A 16,645-nucleotide genomic window follows, 5' to 3' on the forward strand; every position below is an offset into this window, starting at 1 on the left:
CGGCTTAGCCCAGTTGGGGGGACGGTGGAAGGGCTCGGCTCCATCCCAGACCCTCCAGTTTGCACCTGGCTCTGCCCCACCTCCCCCACAACTACTTTGCATTTGGCTCTGATTGGTGGGCTTTGCTGGGGGTGCTAGCTGGAATAAAAATACACAGAGCAGGGAGGGAAGGAAAGGGAGGGAGGGTGGTGGAAAACCTGCCTTTGAGAGACTGGGTGGAACAGGAAGAGGGTTCATGGTGAGCCTTTAGAAGCCAGGAGTGGTTTAATGAATGGGTGGGGCTGCACCAGGTGTAGAGCAGCCGAGGGTCCACTTCTGGTTAAGGAGGATATTGACAAGCTGGAAGGTGTGCGGAGGAGTGTGACCAAGATGATGAAGTGTCTGGAAAGCAAGCCTTATGGGGAATGGTTGTGGGAGGTGGGTCTGTTTAGCCTGGAGAAGACTGACAGGTGATAGGGTAGCCATCTTCAAATATCTAAAGGTCCGTCACATGGAAGATGGAGCAAGCTTGTTTTCTGCTGCTCCAGAGAGAAGGACGCAAACCAACGGATTCAAATGACGAGAAAGGAGATTCTGACTTAACATTAGGAAGGACTTTCTGACGGTGAGAACCGTTCCCTAGTGCAACAAACTCCCTTGGAAGGTAGCAGATTCTCCTTCATGGGATGGTTTTAAGGAGAACTCAGGTGGTCACCTGCCAGGGATCCTTCAGCTGAGATTCCTGCATTGCAGAGGGTTGGATTAGATGTCCCCCTAGGGTACCTTCCACCCCTACTACTCTGTAACTCTGTTCCAGCAATGAAATGGGCAAGGCGGACGTCCCCCAAAAGCCACACACACGCTTTCCCCTCCATACCAGTTCATGCTTCTTGCGGCTGGCCTCTGCCTCCTTCTTTGCCAGCTCAGCCATCTCCTCCTTGGTGTCCCGCAGCTGGCGCTGCAACCGCTTGTTCTGCTCCTTCTCCCTGTTCTCAGCCGCCGTGCGCTGGTCACGGTCCTCCGTCAGCTTCTCCATGTTCTCCTTCAGGCGGGTGGCCAAGCTCTAGGGAGGGCGGGCAAGGGGAGACAGAGGGGTTTAGATAGTGGTCCTTTATACCAGCTTGGGCTACTGGGGACATTCAGCCCAGTGTTGTCTATGCTGACTGACAGCAGCTCTTTGGGTTCCCAGGTGGAGAAGAGGAGCCTGGCTGCAGCTGGATCAGGCCAAAGAGGGAACGTCTAGTCCAGCATCCTGTTCTCCCAGTGGCCAACCAGATGCCCGCAATGGGAAGCCCACAAGGCAGACCTGAGCACAGCAGCAGCGCTCTCCCCAGAAACTGGTATCCAGAGGCATTAATGCCACCTGATGACGGTGGAGGCAGAACACAGCCCTGCTGGCCAGCAGCCAGTGATAACCTTATTCCCCTCTGTGGATTTGTCTAATCCTTTATCAGAACAGACCTGTTGGATCAGGCCAATGGGGGGTCCACATGGTCCAGAACTCACAGTGGCCAGCCAGATGCCCCAATGGGAAGCCCACGAGCAAGACCTGAGCAGAAGAACACTCTACCTGCGATTCCCAGAAACTGGTATTCAGAGGCATTCATGGCCCCAACAGAGGAGGAAGCAAATAACCATCGTGACCAGTAACCAATTTTAGGCCCATTCATAGAGATAAGATCCTTTACAAGAGTCCTGCTGGATCAGGCCAATGGGGGGGGCAATCTACTCCAGCCTCTTGGCCAACCAGATGCTCCAGGGAGGAGCCCACGAGCAAGACCCAAGCACAAGAGCATTCTACCTGTGATTCACAGGTATTCAGAGGCTGTGGAGGTAGGATATAGTCCTTCACACAGCGCATGGTTGAACTATGGAAGCTGCTCCCACAGGAGGCGGTGATGGCCACCAGCTTGGATGGCCTGAGAAATGGACAGATTCGTGGAAGAGAGAGCTACTGATGGCTACTAGCCACAATGGCTCAGCTTTGCTCCTGAATACCAGTGGCTGGAAGCGACTGGAGGGAAGAAAGCTCTTGGGCTTATGCTCTGCTTGCAGGTTTCCCACAACAGACACCTGCGTTGCCACTGAGAGGAGAAGAGAAAGCTGGACTAGATGGGACCCCTTTGGCCTGATTCTCCTTATGTTCCTATGGTTCACTGTAGGCTGGTATCAGGATAGCACGAAAACAAGTCGAAACGAGGCACCTCCCTGACCTCTCCACCCTTGAGAAGGGGTGAAGGTACCCCCACCGTCTCCCCGCTCCATGGCAGGTGAAGATGAGACAGCAGCGACGTGCAAGGGCTGGTGCATCAATATTCATCTGCTGCACATAATGGCAGCAGACAGCGGCAATTACCGGGGCCGGAGCTCAGGAATAAGCGTTGCCCAATCGCTCCCCGCCGAGCACTAATGGAACAAACGAACCCGGCACTATGAATTTACATGAGGGGGGGTGGGAGGGAGAACTGGCTCGAGGGGGAGGGAGAGAGTGGAGGAAAGAGCAGGGGGGCGGCTGAGGAGTTGCGCCAGAGAGAGAGAGAGAGAGAGAGAGAGAGAGAGAGAAGGAGAGAGAAACTTTTTTCCCCAGGCGTGGGTAGAATAATCAGGGGGGCTTTGGTGAATTGGAAAAATAGATTTAACTTTGTGTGAAGTAATTACAGCATGTAATGTAGGGAGAAAAATAGATTCCATCCTTTCAAGGCAGCCGAGTGCCGTCCCCTGCATATTTATGGGGCTGGGGGGGGTGTAGAGAGGGGAGGAAGAAAAGGGGGAAGCGAATAACGGTACAGAAATATTAAGAGGGAACTCTAAAGCTTCTCAGCTCCCTCGGCGGGAAAAGGAGCTGCGACGGTAGAATATCAAGCAGGGCACTTAACAGGTGCAAGCAGAAGCAGAGAGACAGAGACCAGCCTCCCCAAGGTGGCATTTGTAGGGCCAAGGACGTGGGGGGCAGGAGCAGGAGATTTACTTGCCAGCTGAGGCCAGGGCTATGGGGGAAGAGGACAGCAGGAGACTGGTTATTTGTAATTCACAGACCAAACACATCTCTCGCTCTCTCTGCTCTCCCTGGCTCTTGCAGCCCACAGATGCTTTGAATTTTGCACCTCCCACCATTCTCTCTGCTGCCCTTTTGTCTCGCGCAGGCTCCCACCCACCCCAGCCAATCTGCTTCCCTGAAAACAGCTCCCTCCCACCTCAAGGCATTAGAATGCTTGTGCACATGCTGTGACATCACAGCAACTGAGCCAATAGGGGGAGGGGGGACAAGTTTTTCACTCATCAAAGACCGAGGAGGAAGAGGCGTGAGTTAGGGGGCAGGCACTTCTCACACGGGAAGCAGAAGGAGGTACACACATGTACACACCACGGCAGCTCTGGAGAGTTCTGTGCCTGTAGAAATCAATGCTTTCCTTTTAAAATACTCGGATGGGGAAAAGAGCAGGACTCTGCTTTCTTGCATTTTAAAAAGGGGAGACGTGGCAATTTGCACGCTGGGTGCATCCCCCTCTCCACAAGTAGTTGCAGGAGATGAATGTCTTGTTCTTGGTGGTTTTGGACTTTAGCCCAAACAACATAGCGCAAGGCACCACATCCTAACCTGAGGAATGAGCACAGCTCCGGATTGGGGGTGGGGGGAGAGATGGAAGGAAGGGGAATTGAGCAAGGCATCCAGAAAGGACCACAGTGACTGGGGACTCTCTAAAGACTCCCTTGGAATCTGTCTGATGTGATTTTAAAGTTCTGCATGGACTTTTAAGCGCTTCTTCCCACTTCCAGGGGCAGCTCAGAACACAAGACTCTATTCCAGATAATCTGACTCCAAGAGAGAGCACTCAGCTTTGCCCCAGCGCCATCTGAGGGAATGAGAGCCCAGCAAGAAGCAAACCTCTTGGAGCCAGGTCTGAGCTGCCCTGGGGAGATATTTCGCTTCCTGGGGTCTGCTAGCCCAGGAGCCGCTCACCTATGACAAACTTCACCGCACTAAGCAAACCCTGCTGCTAAGGATGCTCTGCCGGCTCCAGAAAACCCTCTCCCCGGCTCCAGATTCCTCACCTCAAGGCGCTTCACTTGCGTCCTCTCGAACTCCAGCCGCGTCTCCAGCTCGCGGATCTTGGCCTCCTGCCTGCTGACCAGGGACTTGTCTACCATGGACTGCTCGACAAACTCCAGCTGGCTCTGGAGGCCTTGTAGCTGGAAATGAAGAAGGAAGGGGCTGTCACTCATGGTGGTGGATGGTGAAAAGGGAAGCACAGCCCTGCGTGGGGTGAAGAGCAAGAGGGGCAGCTGACTTCCCCCCCAAAACACCCCCCAGTGCCTACCTTCTCCTGGAGCTCCTGCTTCTCTTTGTGGGCTTCCTCCAGCTGCGACTGAAGGTCATTGATCTGGGCCAGGTCCCGGGAGGCCTGGAGAGAACAGAGGATTTAGAAGCCAGCGCTGGCAAAGCTGAGTCCCAGAGATTCCCACCACCAACACCTCCCTGTTAAGAGACTCCTGCCAAATCCCCTGAAGAATGTAACTTATCATCTCTAGCTAGTAATTATTTTAGCTGTGTAATAATATATTTTACTCTGTTTTGTGCATTTTGCAATGCCTTTGGCTAGACAAATAATACAGACAATACAATCGAAACAGGACAGTCCCTACCCTCAGGCTTACAATCTTAAAACAAAAACAAAAAACCACAATATGCAAGGTAAAAGGGGCAGGGTGGGAAGAGGGAAATCAAAACTCGGTCGCCAATTTCTAAACAGTTGTTCCTATACTGACCACCTATCATTTGTTCCTGTAACGTTTAGCAACCACAGCTGCTCTTTGCAGGAGTTACAATCAAACTCCTATGAATCTCTCTGAGGTGACGGTTAGGGGAGGGGGGGTCTCAGGGTGGGGTGGGCAGAGAGGATGCAGTGACAGCATCTGAAAAATTGGGGCAGTGTTGGGGGAGGGGCTCACCTGAGCGACAGCCGCCTTGTGCTTCTTCATGAGCTCGTTCATGTCCTCCTGGTCCTCTTCCAGGCGGCTCTGCACCTCGTTCTTCTCCCGCTGCAAACGGCTTAGCTGCTCTTCCAGCTGGGGGGGGGGGGGAGAGAAGTTCAGGAGTGAAGGGTGAGCTGGTGGCCAAGGACTCCTAAGGCTTCATCCCCTGCTAGAAGGATCCTGCAAACCAGAGCTGGGAACTCTCTTAATTCAAAGGCTGGCAAGTGATAGCAGGTGCACGCACCTCTCTCTGCCCTCATTTGCTGGGGAGGCGGCAGCATGGTCTCTTGCAGACCAGCTTTGGAGGAGATGACACTGAAGGCAGATGGTAACATCCTGAGAGCAATGAAGTCGGGTTGGAAGCGCCCTTGCTCAGTTCAATCTGAAAGGCAGCTTCGCGCCCCCCCCCCAGGGGCCAAGCTCGGAAAACTGGGTCTGCAAGGTGGATGGGGAACCCAGCTGTGCTTGGCATCAATTGGCTAGTGCCCATGCCATCCCCAAGAAACCACACACGAACTTCCAGGCAGTTTTTGTACTTCTGAGCATCCTAGTTGGGTGGGTAGAATAGGGAACATTATATGAAGAAATAAAGGCGTCAATGATCAGAGACCACTGATGTGCCAGACCTCATAGCATGAAGGATTACGTAAATTAGTGGGAGGAGATGATGGTTTGGGGTGCTTACCGCTCCCTTGGCCTTGGATAGGTCATCTATCTGCAGGTGCAGGTCCTCGATCTCCACCTCCATGGACTTGCGAGCCTTGACAGCAGCCGCGCACGTGAACTCTGACTCCTCCAACTGCAGCAAGAGCCCCCATGTCCCAAGGGGGTAGCGACAATTAGGACGACAGCCACTCACTCCCAAACCTCGCCTGTCAGCCTTCCAGCAAAGCCCCCTCAGTGACACCACAATCTCTCCGCTATATGGCTTGGGCCCAGACTACCTGAAAGAGCGTATCTTCCTCTAGGAGCCTGCCTGGGTGCCAAGATCCTCAGGGGAGAACCTTCTCTCGGTCCCACAAACAAGAGAGACATGGCTGGTGGTGACACAAGAGACAAGGAGCCTTTCCTGTGGCTGCTCCCCTATTGTGGAATTCCCTCCCAAGAGAGTTCAGACTGGCTCCCTCCTTGCTAACCTTCTGCTGGCAGGCTAAGACCTTCCTTTTTAGGCAGGCCTTTGAAAACTAAGCAGCAGGTGAGGCTGGTCACTGGGCTCCCATCAGGGCAAAGTGTATTTTGACTGCTGGCCCTAAGCATTTCCTGATGTATCCTAATTATTGTTTTTAACTAGCTTGTTTCTATTACTTTGTATTTTATAACTGAGGCTTCTAAATGTTGTAAGCTGCCTTGAATCCCAAATTAGGAGAAAAGGTTATCAACACACTTAATAATAAAACAGTAATATTATTCCCCTGGGGTGTCCATGCCTGGTTTTGCCTCTTGAGGTGGCGGTGTTTTGAGGTCTTGCCAGGCACTAAAAACCAAAAGCCTTCCTCGCAGGGACCCTGCAAAAACCAAGCATGGCCTTTGGCCAGATGTTCAGAAAACTTTTAGGAGTTTTATTTCGTTTTAGTCAATTATACTGTTGTTTCAAGCTGATTGTTTTTTTGTGTGTGATAATTATTTTAATTATTTTATCTGTTTTTGTGAACCGCATCTAGTTTTTTCGTAAAGCAGTATATAAATGTTATGAAATAAATAATAAATAAGAGCCGGTCTGAGTGGAGAATGATGAAAACCTCTGCAGGGCCAACAGTTGCACAGGACTCTTGGGCCCATCCAGCTCAGTATTGTCTCCTGAGTCTACTGTCTATTGTCTACCCTCCCGAAAGAGTTCTATTCATTTCTCTACCTCCTCCCCCCACGCCACCCCCATTCCCAGCCCCCTCTTCCAGCACCTGGTTCTTCAGCTGCGCAATCTCCCGCTTGCTGGGGGCATTGTTCTTCAGGTGGTCAAGCATGACCTGAGTGTCAGACAGGAGGGCTTTGGTACGCTTCAGATCCTTGCGCAGCCGCTTCTCCGTCTCAAAGTCCCGCTGGCTGACCTGGAGGGTTGCAGGGAGGAAGAGGAGAGGTGTGAAGGGGAAAGGGCAAGAGGTGGTTCTGCTACAGCAGCCCTCGCCCTCCCTCTCTTCCCCTGCTCCCGCCATCGTCCGTACCTGGTCGCTGACGGCCGACAGTTTCCCTTCCAGGTCCCTCTTCTCCCTTAGCACCTTCTGCTTCTCCTCGTACTCCTCCTCCAGCTGCATCTCCATCTGCTTCAGCTGTGGGGTACACAAAACAAGCAGAGGGGTCCTGAGGGGGTCTTCCTTGGTGGACCTGGGGAGGCTCCTGCTGCTGCTGGCAGCCTGGGGGTCATTTCCAGCTCTGTGTAGCTCTCCAAGGGAGGAATAGGGGGCCTTCCTAATGACGCCCAGTCTTCCTTAACAAACTACAGCTCCCAGAATTCTTCGGGGGAAGCCATGATGGTTTAAAGTGGTATCATGGCACTTTATAGCACAGGTGTATTCCTCTTGGAAGCTTAAAAAAGCACAGCAAGGTGGAAGCAAGCCCTGCTTCCATGTCCTCAGTACCTGGTTTTCAGAGGTGTACATACAGCCTCCAAACAGGGAACAGAATGTCACATGAACACAAAACTTCAAAACATTTCAGAATTTGTAATACCTTGGTGCATGAATGGATTTTCCCAGTAGTGATGTATGGAAGTGAGAGCTGGACCATAAAGAAGGCTGATCGCCAAAGAATTGATGTTTTTGAATTATGATGCTGGAGAGAGTCCCATGGACTGCAAAAAGATCAAACCTCTCCATTCTGAAGGAAATCAGCCCTGAGTGCTCACTGGAAGGACAGATCCTGAAGCTGAGGCTCCAAGACTTTGGCCACCTCATGAGAAGAGAAGACTCCCTGGAAAAGACCCTGATGTTGGGAAAGATGGAGGGCACAAGGAGAAGGGGATGACAGAGGACGAGATGGTTGGACAGTGTTCTCGAAGCCACCAGCATGAGTTTGACCAAACTGCGGAAGGCAGTGGAAGACAGGAGTGCCTGGCGTGCTCTGGTCCAGGGGGTCACGAAGAGGCGGACACAACTAAACGACTAAACAACAACAAATGGATGGATGGATGGAAAGACAGTGGGCAGCATTAAGAGGGGAGACCTCCTCACAGCCAAGGAGGAGGGCCCTTTAGTGACCCTAGGCCCCAGCCATGTGGGAAGCAGACCACCCCCTGGAGAGGAGGCCAAACGATTCCCCCAGCTGCACACAGGGCCATGACTAAGAGCTGCTTGCCTGCAGCAGGCTCTCAAGAGGAGCAAGCTCAGGAAAATGTTCATTTAGATAATTGCAGGTTCGTGCCGGCCAGGGCTGTGTCACTCGGCTAATGGGATCAGCGTAGGCAGAGAGGAAATCACGCTGTGGGGGAAGAGTGACTGATCACACTGGTCAGGGCCAGGAAGGGTTTGGCTGGACAGAGAGACCAAAGGCAGGACGACTGGAAGGGCACAAAACTATCAATCAAAACAGCACAGAGGCCTGAGCCCTTCTCGGCCATCATTAGAACTTTATATCTAAAAAGTAGGGGGAGGGGGAGAGCGAAGGAAGTAGGAGACGCCAGCCTGCTTGGGCTGCAATCTCTCAAAGCATGGACCTCTCCTCCCAGATGCCTCAGGGGTGAAATAAATGCACGCTGCATGTGGTCCAAGGCACTCTCTGCAAACTATTCATACTTTGCGTGTTCCAGGAGAGAACCGTGGCACGGAAAACCAGCTCCACAGCCTGGCCCAGATTCAAATTTTGCTTCAGCTTATTCAGCAGCCTCCTAGTACTTTTATTATTATTTATTATGTTTATTAGTCACTTGTTACTCTCCGAGCCACTGACATTTAAAAGCATAAACATATTATACCATGGTGAAAAAGAAAGAAATGGATCATACAAAAACACTGTGGGTTGTATGCAACAGCAGGCCTCTTGAAGTGAATGGCTATTAGGTTAATTAGGTTCATTCATTTCCAAGTATCTACTCTGAGTAAAACTTAGCTGGTTACAACCCTACAATTGGAAAGAAGAGACTTTATCTCCAATCACAGCAGCAAGTGCTCACATCAGAGCTGATCTGACAAGTGACTGACAGGTGGGTGTGATATAGACAAGAAGACCTTGTTACCCCCACAACAACCACTAAGACTAGAATCATCTCAGTCCACCAAAGACCAGGGGAAAGAGGTTAAATCTTTACCTGGCACCAAAACAGTGTCTGCTGCTAAGTTGCCGTGTGTGTGTGTGCGTGTGTGTTTAAAATCAATCAATCAATCAATCAATCAGTAAAATGACTGACAGCGGCTCTCCGGGATTTCAGGAGGAAAGGGTTACAGCTGAGGGGCTCCCTGGCTCACAGCTTGGTTTTCCAAGCCGAGGTCTCTGTCTCTCTCAACTCCAGAGTCAGGCAGAAAGGCTTTGCTAAATGAAATGAAAACTCAGCCTTGCCGATGACCTGAAGGCAAAATCCATACTTAGCTTCTTGAAAAGGGTAGAATCAGAGCTGCTGCTGGTGGTGGTGGTGATAAGGGACCTTTTGAACGAGGGCCTTCCCCAAAAGGCCTTAACGGCCCCCCTGGCCTCAGGAAAACAGCCATAACACACTCAAATGGAATAATTCTGCAAACATCCTTGTTTTCTGCCTCCCTCAGGAGCTGAATGCTTCCCGGTATTGACTTGTCCTCCAAGTGTGAAATTTCATGATTTATTAATTTTCAGAGAGAAAGAGAGATGCACCTTGACTCTCAGCCAGGAAGTCCCCAATTGAAATGCTTCCTCCGGGGCAAAGCATGCTCCCAACCTCTGCCTCCCTTCGCCCTTCTCTGCAGCCAAGGATAATTACACTGACCAGATTGTTCTTAAGGATCGCTGAGATGGTTTATATATGTGCAAAATGCAGTGCTATATACATGCAAAGTGCGGCATTTATGTTCTAATGTTTTTCATCTGTGTGTGCCTTGTTCTAAGGCAAAGGAGGGTGGGGATGATAAACAGCTGCCTGGTATGTAGCAGGAAGGCAGAACCAGGAAACGGGAGGGGAAACTGCCTTGCGCCACAGTCACTTCCTGCTGCCAGCCACCCTGGAGCTTGGGCTCCTGCCCTGCTAATTGGGAACGGAGGCTGATCTCCTGCAGCTCCCAGGAAGCAGCATATTTCATTTTAAGGCCTTGCTGTGGTGAGGAGGAAGCAGGGCTCAGAGGACACCCAGAAGGGGCTTCACATGGCAGCAAGTGCCCCCGTTACTTATAGGGGTGTGTAAGGTAAGTCTCACAGAAAGGCCTCAGCAACCCAGGGGCTTCTTTCTATCCAGTACTACTCCTACCCACTGAAAACAAGGGTCAATGGCTAATTTAGGTCCATTGATTTTGATGGGCCCTGTCAGATTAAAACTGAGTTGGTAGCTCCTTTACTGAATGTGTGAACAGAAAAGGTGGTCATGACCGAATTGCAACCCAATACAAGTCTGACGCTTGGCCAGTGTATGTCTTGAATCTTTTTTATCTTTTGCTGTTAGCAGACACTAGTCTGCAGCATTTTTTTATGCCTGGATCACCAAGTCGTCAAGGAAGGGCTTTAGAGTGTCCTATTTCAACTTCTACCACCTTGTACGCATCCTGCTTCATTGCTGACAAGCCCAAAATCCTTTCTCCTTTACTTTAATCTGACTGTTCCTGCTGTAACCAAGTACTATGAATATGCTTTTGATGTGTGGATGACATTAAACTCTCTGGGGAAGGGGTGGGTGGAGGGTCAGTGGCTGCCATTGGTGGGGAGTGGGGATTGAAGTTTTTGAGTTCTGAATATAGTATTATATATATAATCTCTCTCTCTGTGTGTGTATGTGTATGTGTGTGTGTATGTGTATGTATGTGTGTGTTGTGTGTGTGTACACACATACACATACACATATACATATACATATACATATACATATACATATACATATACATACAATGACAGAACTGTATTGGGATACAAGCCAGGGTTCTCTGGCTCCTAAAGGGCCTGTGAAACCACCCAGAGCCTTTCTCACCTTCTTCTGGCAGGACTGCCTGATCTCCTCCACCTCCTCATCCCGGCTCTCCACTTCCTTGGAGTGTGTCTGCCGCAGCCTCTCCATCTCCATCTCCAACCGGAGTTTGGCCTGAAGGGTAGGGGGAGAAGGAACCGATGAGACACCCAAAGGAGGAAGGCTCAGACTTTGCCTCTCTCTCTGCACAGGCCGGGAAGGGTCCATGATAAAGCAGGCAGAGCAAAGGGACCGAAGGGAAAGGGACATCGCACTGCCTAACCTGCTCACATTCCCCACCACCTACAGCAGCAAAAAATGGTCTCCCCACCCAAACGAGATCAGTTTTGCTACTGGATGGCACAGAGCACAGCAGGCCCGGCTGGCCCAAGAGATGTTCTCCTCCTCCTTTCCCTCCTTCCCTGCACTGACCTACACAAAAGGACTTCTTTTCCCTACTCCACCCAGGACCACAACCTACCAGTATTTGCAGGGAAACCCAATTCTGTCCATCCCCGTGCAAGGAACCACAGGAGGGCAGAATGCAGTTGTGCTCAGGTCCTAGCTGGCTTGATGCAACAGGGCTCATTTTGAGGTTCATAAGAAATATAAATCAGATTATAAATAATGTACCTCATAAGGGCTGCATCTAACTACTGGTACTTTTTATCTCGGAGCAGGCCCATTGAAATTAATACCCTGTTAGTCATGTCTATTAATTTCAATGGGTTTACTCTAAGGTGGGCTACAACCATAAGAGCAGCCTGCTGGATCAAGCTCATGGCCCATCTCATCCAGCCTCCTGTTCTCACAGGGACCAGCCAGTTGCCCCAGCAGGAACCCCACATGCGGGACATGAGCGCAACAGAAACTCTCCCAAACTGTGATTCCCAGCAACTGGTGTTCAGAGAGGAACCCCAGGTTTCTCTTAAAGCAAGGGTTGCTAACCTGCGGCTGGAGCACAGCATCCATTATCTCCCTGGTCACTGTGCCATGCCGCTTCACACACAGCCCAGCACACACCAGGGACTAGCACCCTGAACGGACCAGGAGCCAAGTCCTTTGGGTCCAGAGGTCAAAGGCAGAGCCACGCGGCCAGCTCAGCAGCAAAGGCTCAAGGACTTGCAAACCCTAAACCCTTTGTGGGATCCCTGACAGACCTCAAACAGATTTCCAAGTTCAGTCTTAAGTCTCCTGCTGTTAGAAGTTGAAGGATTTGGAGGAAAGGGGACTATATAAGTATAATAAATAGAAATGATAGTGAATACAGGACTGCTGGGAAAACTCAGCCAGTAGAGCATGAGACTCTTAATCTCAGGGTCAGGGGTTCGAGCCCCACGTTAGCCCCAAAATTCCTGCATTACAGGGGGATGGACTAGATGACCCTTATGGACCTTTCCAACTCTACAATTCTATGCTTCAGTTTGGGGGGACACGACCCAAGCCCACTGCCCATGCAGTAAGCAGGGGAGGCAGAGACCCTTCAACACATCTCACCTTGGCCCTGCTGGAAAGCTAATTGCCGGCCTTTGCCTTTGTCATTTTCAGTCATCAATATGTATATTTTCCTATATACATAAAAATGCAAGGCTGTCATCATGCGCCCTGATTAGGAGATTTGCCCCATGGCAATCCTGGATTTGCGTAAAGAAAAGAGGAAGCTTTAGGGCAGGGTTTCCCAAACTTGGGTCTCCAGCTGCTACTGGACTACAACTCCCATCATCCCTAGCTAGCAGGACCAGTGGATAGGGACGATGGGAATTGTAGCAGCCGAAGACCCAAATTTGGAAAATCCTGCTCTAGGGTGTTAATGCAGCGGGGAATGGCAGGGGTAGTTGATGAAGGGAGAGAGCAGGGGCCCAGCCCCTAGTAAAACGCTGTCACAGGGAAAGCAGAGCAAGCTCCTTTTCTGCTGCTCTAGAGGCGAGAACCTCAAGCAATGGATTCAAATTACAAGCAAGGAGGGGAAACTATCCAAAGGTAAGAGCTGGTCAACAGTAGAATGGACTCCCTCGGAAGGTGGTGCATAGAGGCTTTTAAACAGGCTGGCTGGCCACCTGCCAGGGATTCTTGAGCTGCGGTTCCTGCATTGCAGGGGGGTCAGACTAGATGACCCTCAGGACCCTTTTCAAACTCGATAATCCTATGATTCTATGTGCTTGCCCCGCTCTCCGGTCCCCTTGCTATCCCCACCCCCACATGACATATACACTTTCTGGAGAGAGAGAGTTATCTCAAATAGCTCGGCGCAACTTCGCCAGTCCCATCAGCACCACCTGTACTCTATCACACTTAAAAAGCTCTTTCATTTAGCTGGTGGGAATGAAAGGCCCACCAGCCGCCACCACCAACCAAGAGGCAGAAAGGCCGCTGTGGGCTCTCGCATTGATCTGGCTTGTTTTGCCAGCCGCTGCCATCTTCCCCCCTCTGCCTGGCTCACGCTGGGGCAAGGCCACACTGGGAGCAGCAGGGCACTGAGCTGCGAGCCAGGCCGGCGCACAAAGCTCTGGCGCTTGGGGAGCACAGCAGCCCCTCCGGATCAATGGCTCCGAAAGGCAATTACTTACTCGCCTTGCCGCCGCTGCCTCCGCAGCCTGCATGGCTGCGTCTGCCTGCCTGTTGGCACCTTCCGGAGTCGCAAAGGCAGACACCTCTCCCTCTCCTGGGGCCGGCTGCCGAGGCTCCAACCAGCCGAACTGGAGCCGCAGCAGGAGAAGAATCACGGTGGCGGCGGCAGCAGCAGCTCAGGTGTGTGAAAGGAAGAGGACGGGACGGCCCACACACCCCTGTGAAACCGGCACACCCAGAAAACCGGCAGAGCCAGAGCCGGCAGAGAGAGAGAGAGAAGAGAGGAGGAGGAGGAGGCCCCGCCCAGACCAGGCCTTACCTGCTCCAGCATCTGGATGGTGCCTGCCTGTTCATCCAGCTCCTCCTCCTGGTCTTTGGCCTTGGCCTCCAGGTCCCGGAGCTGCTTCCGCACCTTGGCCAGAGACGCCTCATCCTTGGACTCCTGGGAGGAGAGGTCCTGCAGCTCGGCCTCCAGGGACTCCACCTTCTGGGTGACGCTGGTGATGCTGGACTCCTTCTCCTGGGAAGGGAGGGACGCGGGGAATGTTTAAGTGCGAGGCAGGGAAGCGCAAAAGCCCCAGGCAGCCCCTCATGAGACAGGTGCTGCTGCTCTGGATCCCAAGAAAAGGCCATCAGGTGAAAGTGGAGGGAGGGTTTTCCTTCAGAGCACACAGCTTAGGGAAGAATCCTCCCTGGGCTGAAGGCACCCAAAGCCACACAGCTGAGGGAGAGCTCCAGCAAGGCCCTTTCCCAGCCTTCCCTGGGAACACAGGAAGTCGTCTCATACAGAGTCGGACCATTGGTCCACCTAGCTTGGTATCATCTGGAGACTGGCTTTCCGTCATTCCCAGAGATGTCGAGAATGGGACCTTGGGCTTCCCGGACGCAAGGAAGGTGTTGAGCTGCTGAAGTGCAGCCATTCCCCAGACCAGACCATTCTTCCATCATACTCAGGACTGATGACACTGACCAGCAGTGGCTCTCTGGGCCTCAGTGGCTCTTCCAGCCCTGCTCAGAGACACTGTTGGGGAATCATAGGACAAGGAAGGAGATTTTCCGACGCTGGAATGGATTTCCCCTGCAGGTGGTGGCCTCTCCTTCACTGGGGGTTTTTAAGCAGAGGTAGTAGGACCATTTGTCCAGGATGCCTTAGTTGAGATTCCTGCCTTGCCGGGGGTTGGACCCTTCCAACTCTATGATTCTGTGACTGAATCTGGGACCTTATGCATGCAAAGCTAGGTCCTCATTTCCCTTCTGGGGGTGGTGGTTCAGTTTTCAACGCTGCAGGACAGAGCACCCACCTCAAGCTGCTGCTTAAGGCTGAACACCTCCGCGATGAGCATGTCCTTCTCGCGCCCCAGCTTCTCCCGGCCCAGCTTCTCGCGATGGGCCTCTTCGTGGGCCTGTGAGAGCTCGCTGTCAAACCTGTGGGTGAGAGAGAGACATGCGCAACTCAGAGTCTGCGCTCTGCTGGCTGACGATACCTAGCCTGCTCCCTCTGCCACCTGGGCTGCAGCAACAGCTGCCTTCCTCCATTCCTTAGTGCAACTCCATCTGCTGCATGTTTAATTTAATATAAATATGTATACGTTGCTGTGGAGGGGGGGGGTGTCCGCCGAAGCAGCTCTCAAACGTAATTTAAAAAACACAAACAATAAACTGAAATTATGAACCAGCAACAACTTCACTAAAAGCAACGCAGCAGCACCGTTAAGAAAACTCTGGGGACAAGGCAAAAACAAGAGCATGTCTAATTCAACAGAACCATTGCGGTGGTGTTTTCTGAAGTATAGGAGGGCAGAGTTTAAGCAAGACTTCCAGGGCCTGTGCGCCAGTGAAGGTCTTGCTCCACATCCCCACAACCTGTGGCTCAGATGGTGGCAGGACATGGAAGAGTCTCAGGACTCCATACTGAGGGGTCCGGCTGGGAACTGCCACCACTAGGTAAGAAGCTGGGAGGCCCCTGGGCTCCACCCTGCTCCCAAGAACATCACAACTATTAACACTGAACTATGGAACTCCCCTCCACAGGAGGCAGTGAGGGCCAATAACTTGGCTGGCTTTAAAAGAGGATTAGACAAATTCATGGAGAAGAAGGGTTATCTGCCACCACAGCTGGAGGCAGCACTGCTTCGGAATACCAGTTGCTGAGAACCGCAAAGAAGGGAGACTGCTGTGATTGCTTGCAGGTTTCCCTGTGGGGCATCCGGTGAGAAGAAGAGGCTGGACTAGATGGGCCACCGGCCTGATCCAGCAGGCCCTTCTTATGTTCTTAAATGGGGAGCGTGACGCCGCCTGTCCTTGAATCAGGGCCCCTGCCGAAAGAAGCTTGTTCAGGCCCAAACCATAAACTGAGAACGTCGGTTTGAGAGCTGCTCACATGCACCTGATCTTATCCCAGCAGCCAGAAAAGCAAGAATTTTGCTTTTTAAAAAGTTGTTTTTAATGAACTGCTAATACTTCCATTTTTTATGGGTATTAGAACCACAATGGCTTGTTTCTGGAGAGATCTGAACAAGGCCAGTATTTATTTCTGGTGTGGGAACTTGCTTTATTAGATAAAGCTCAACCCACAAGCTATGCACTTCCAGGGGAAAATGTTTTTAAAAAATAAAAATTGCAGAGGTTTGCTTTCTTTTTATTACATATGTCAATAAGGAAGAACACGGTCCATCACCTCCCTCTGCTTATCAATGGATTTGGTTGATTCAATAATATATGCCATTATTGCTCTCTAAGATTCATCCCACCGGTAACACTAATGGGTTTTATTTTATCCCATGTTTAAAAGCATACTCAGACTTTTACTTTTATTGTACCAGCCTGGTATGTGTGTGTGTTGCTAATGATGTTAGCTCAATGAAAAGAAAACAGGGGGAAATTAAAGGGCTTCCTCACAAAAGCTGAATTCTGCACTTGCTATTGAACTGATCGCATGGCGGAAGACCTGACGGACGGGTGGGTCTGGAGGCAAGCCTGCTCCCACCTCGCTGTTTTAAAAATCAACCTGCAGCCTTGATAGCTGCGCACACAGAGCCCTGGCACAGCCATGGGGAGCTCGTTTCGCCTCCTTCCCGC

The 16,645-nt window shown here is 51.5% G+C and overlaps 1 protein-coding gene across 14 annotated transcripts in view; it reads right to left on the reverse strand.

The window, feature by feature from the left end:
* Positions 1-16,645, reverse strand: part of MYO18A (myosin XVIIIA) — a 141,826-nt gene that overhangs the window by 18,683 nt on the left and 106,498 nt on the right. For all 14 annotated transcript variants that reach the window (XM_082201635.1, XM_082201634.1, XM_082201632.1 and 11 more), the window contains 10 exons: positions 14,869-14,992; positions 13,887-14,087; positions 11,024-11,134; positions 7,113-7,217; positions 6,852-6,998; positions 5,639-5,752; positions 4,930-5,046; positions 4,299-4,382; positions 4,033-4,170; positions 857-1,042 (listed from right to left, as the gene is read on the reverse strand). In XM_082201635.1, coding sequence (XP_082057761.1) covers positions 857-1,042; positions 4,033-4,170; positions 4,299-4,382; positions 4,930-5,046; positions 5,639-5,752; positions 6,852-6,998; positions 7,113-7,217; positions 11,024-11,134; positions 13,887-14,087; positions 14,869-14,992 — 1,327 coding nt within the window. The remainder of the gene's footprint in view (positions 1-856; positions 1,043-4,032; positions 4,171-4,298; positions 4,383-4,929; positions 5,047-5,638; positions 5,753-6,851; positions 6,999-7,112; positions 7,218-11,023; positions 11,135-13,886; positions 14,088-14,868; positions 14,993-16,645) is intronic.

The sequence above is a fragment of the Podarcis vaucheri genome (genome assembly GCF_965113315.1).
Source record: "Podarcis vaucheri genome assembly, chromosome: 15".
Lineage (NCBI taxonomy): Eukaryota > Metazoa > Chordata > Lepidosauria > Squamata > Lacertidae > Podarcis > Podarcis vaucheri.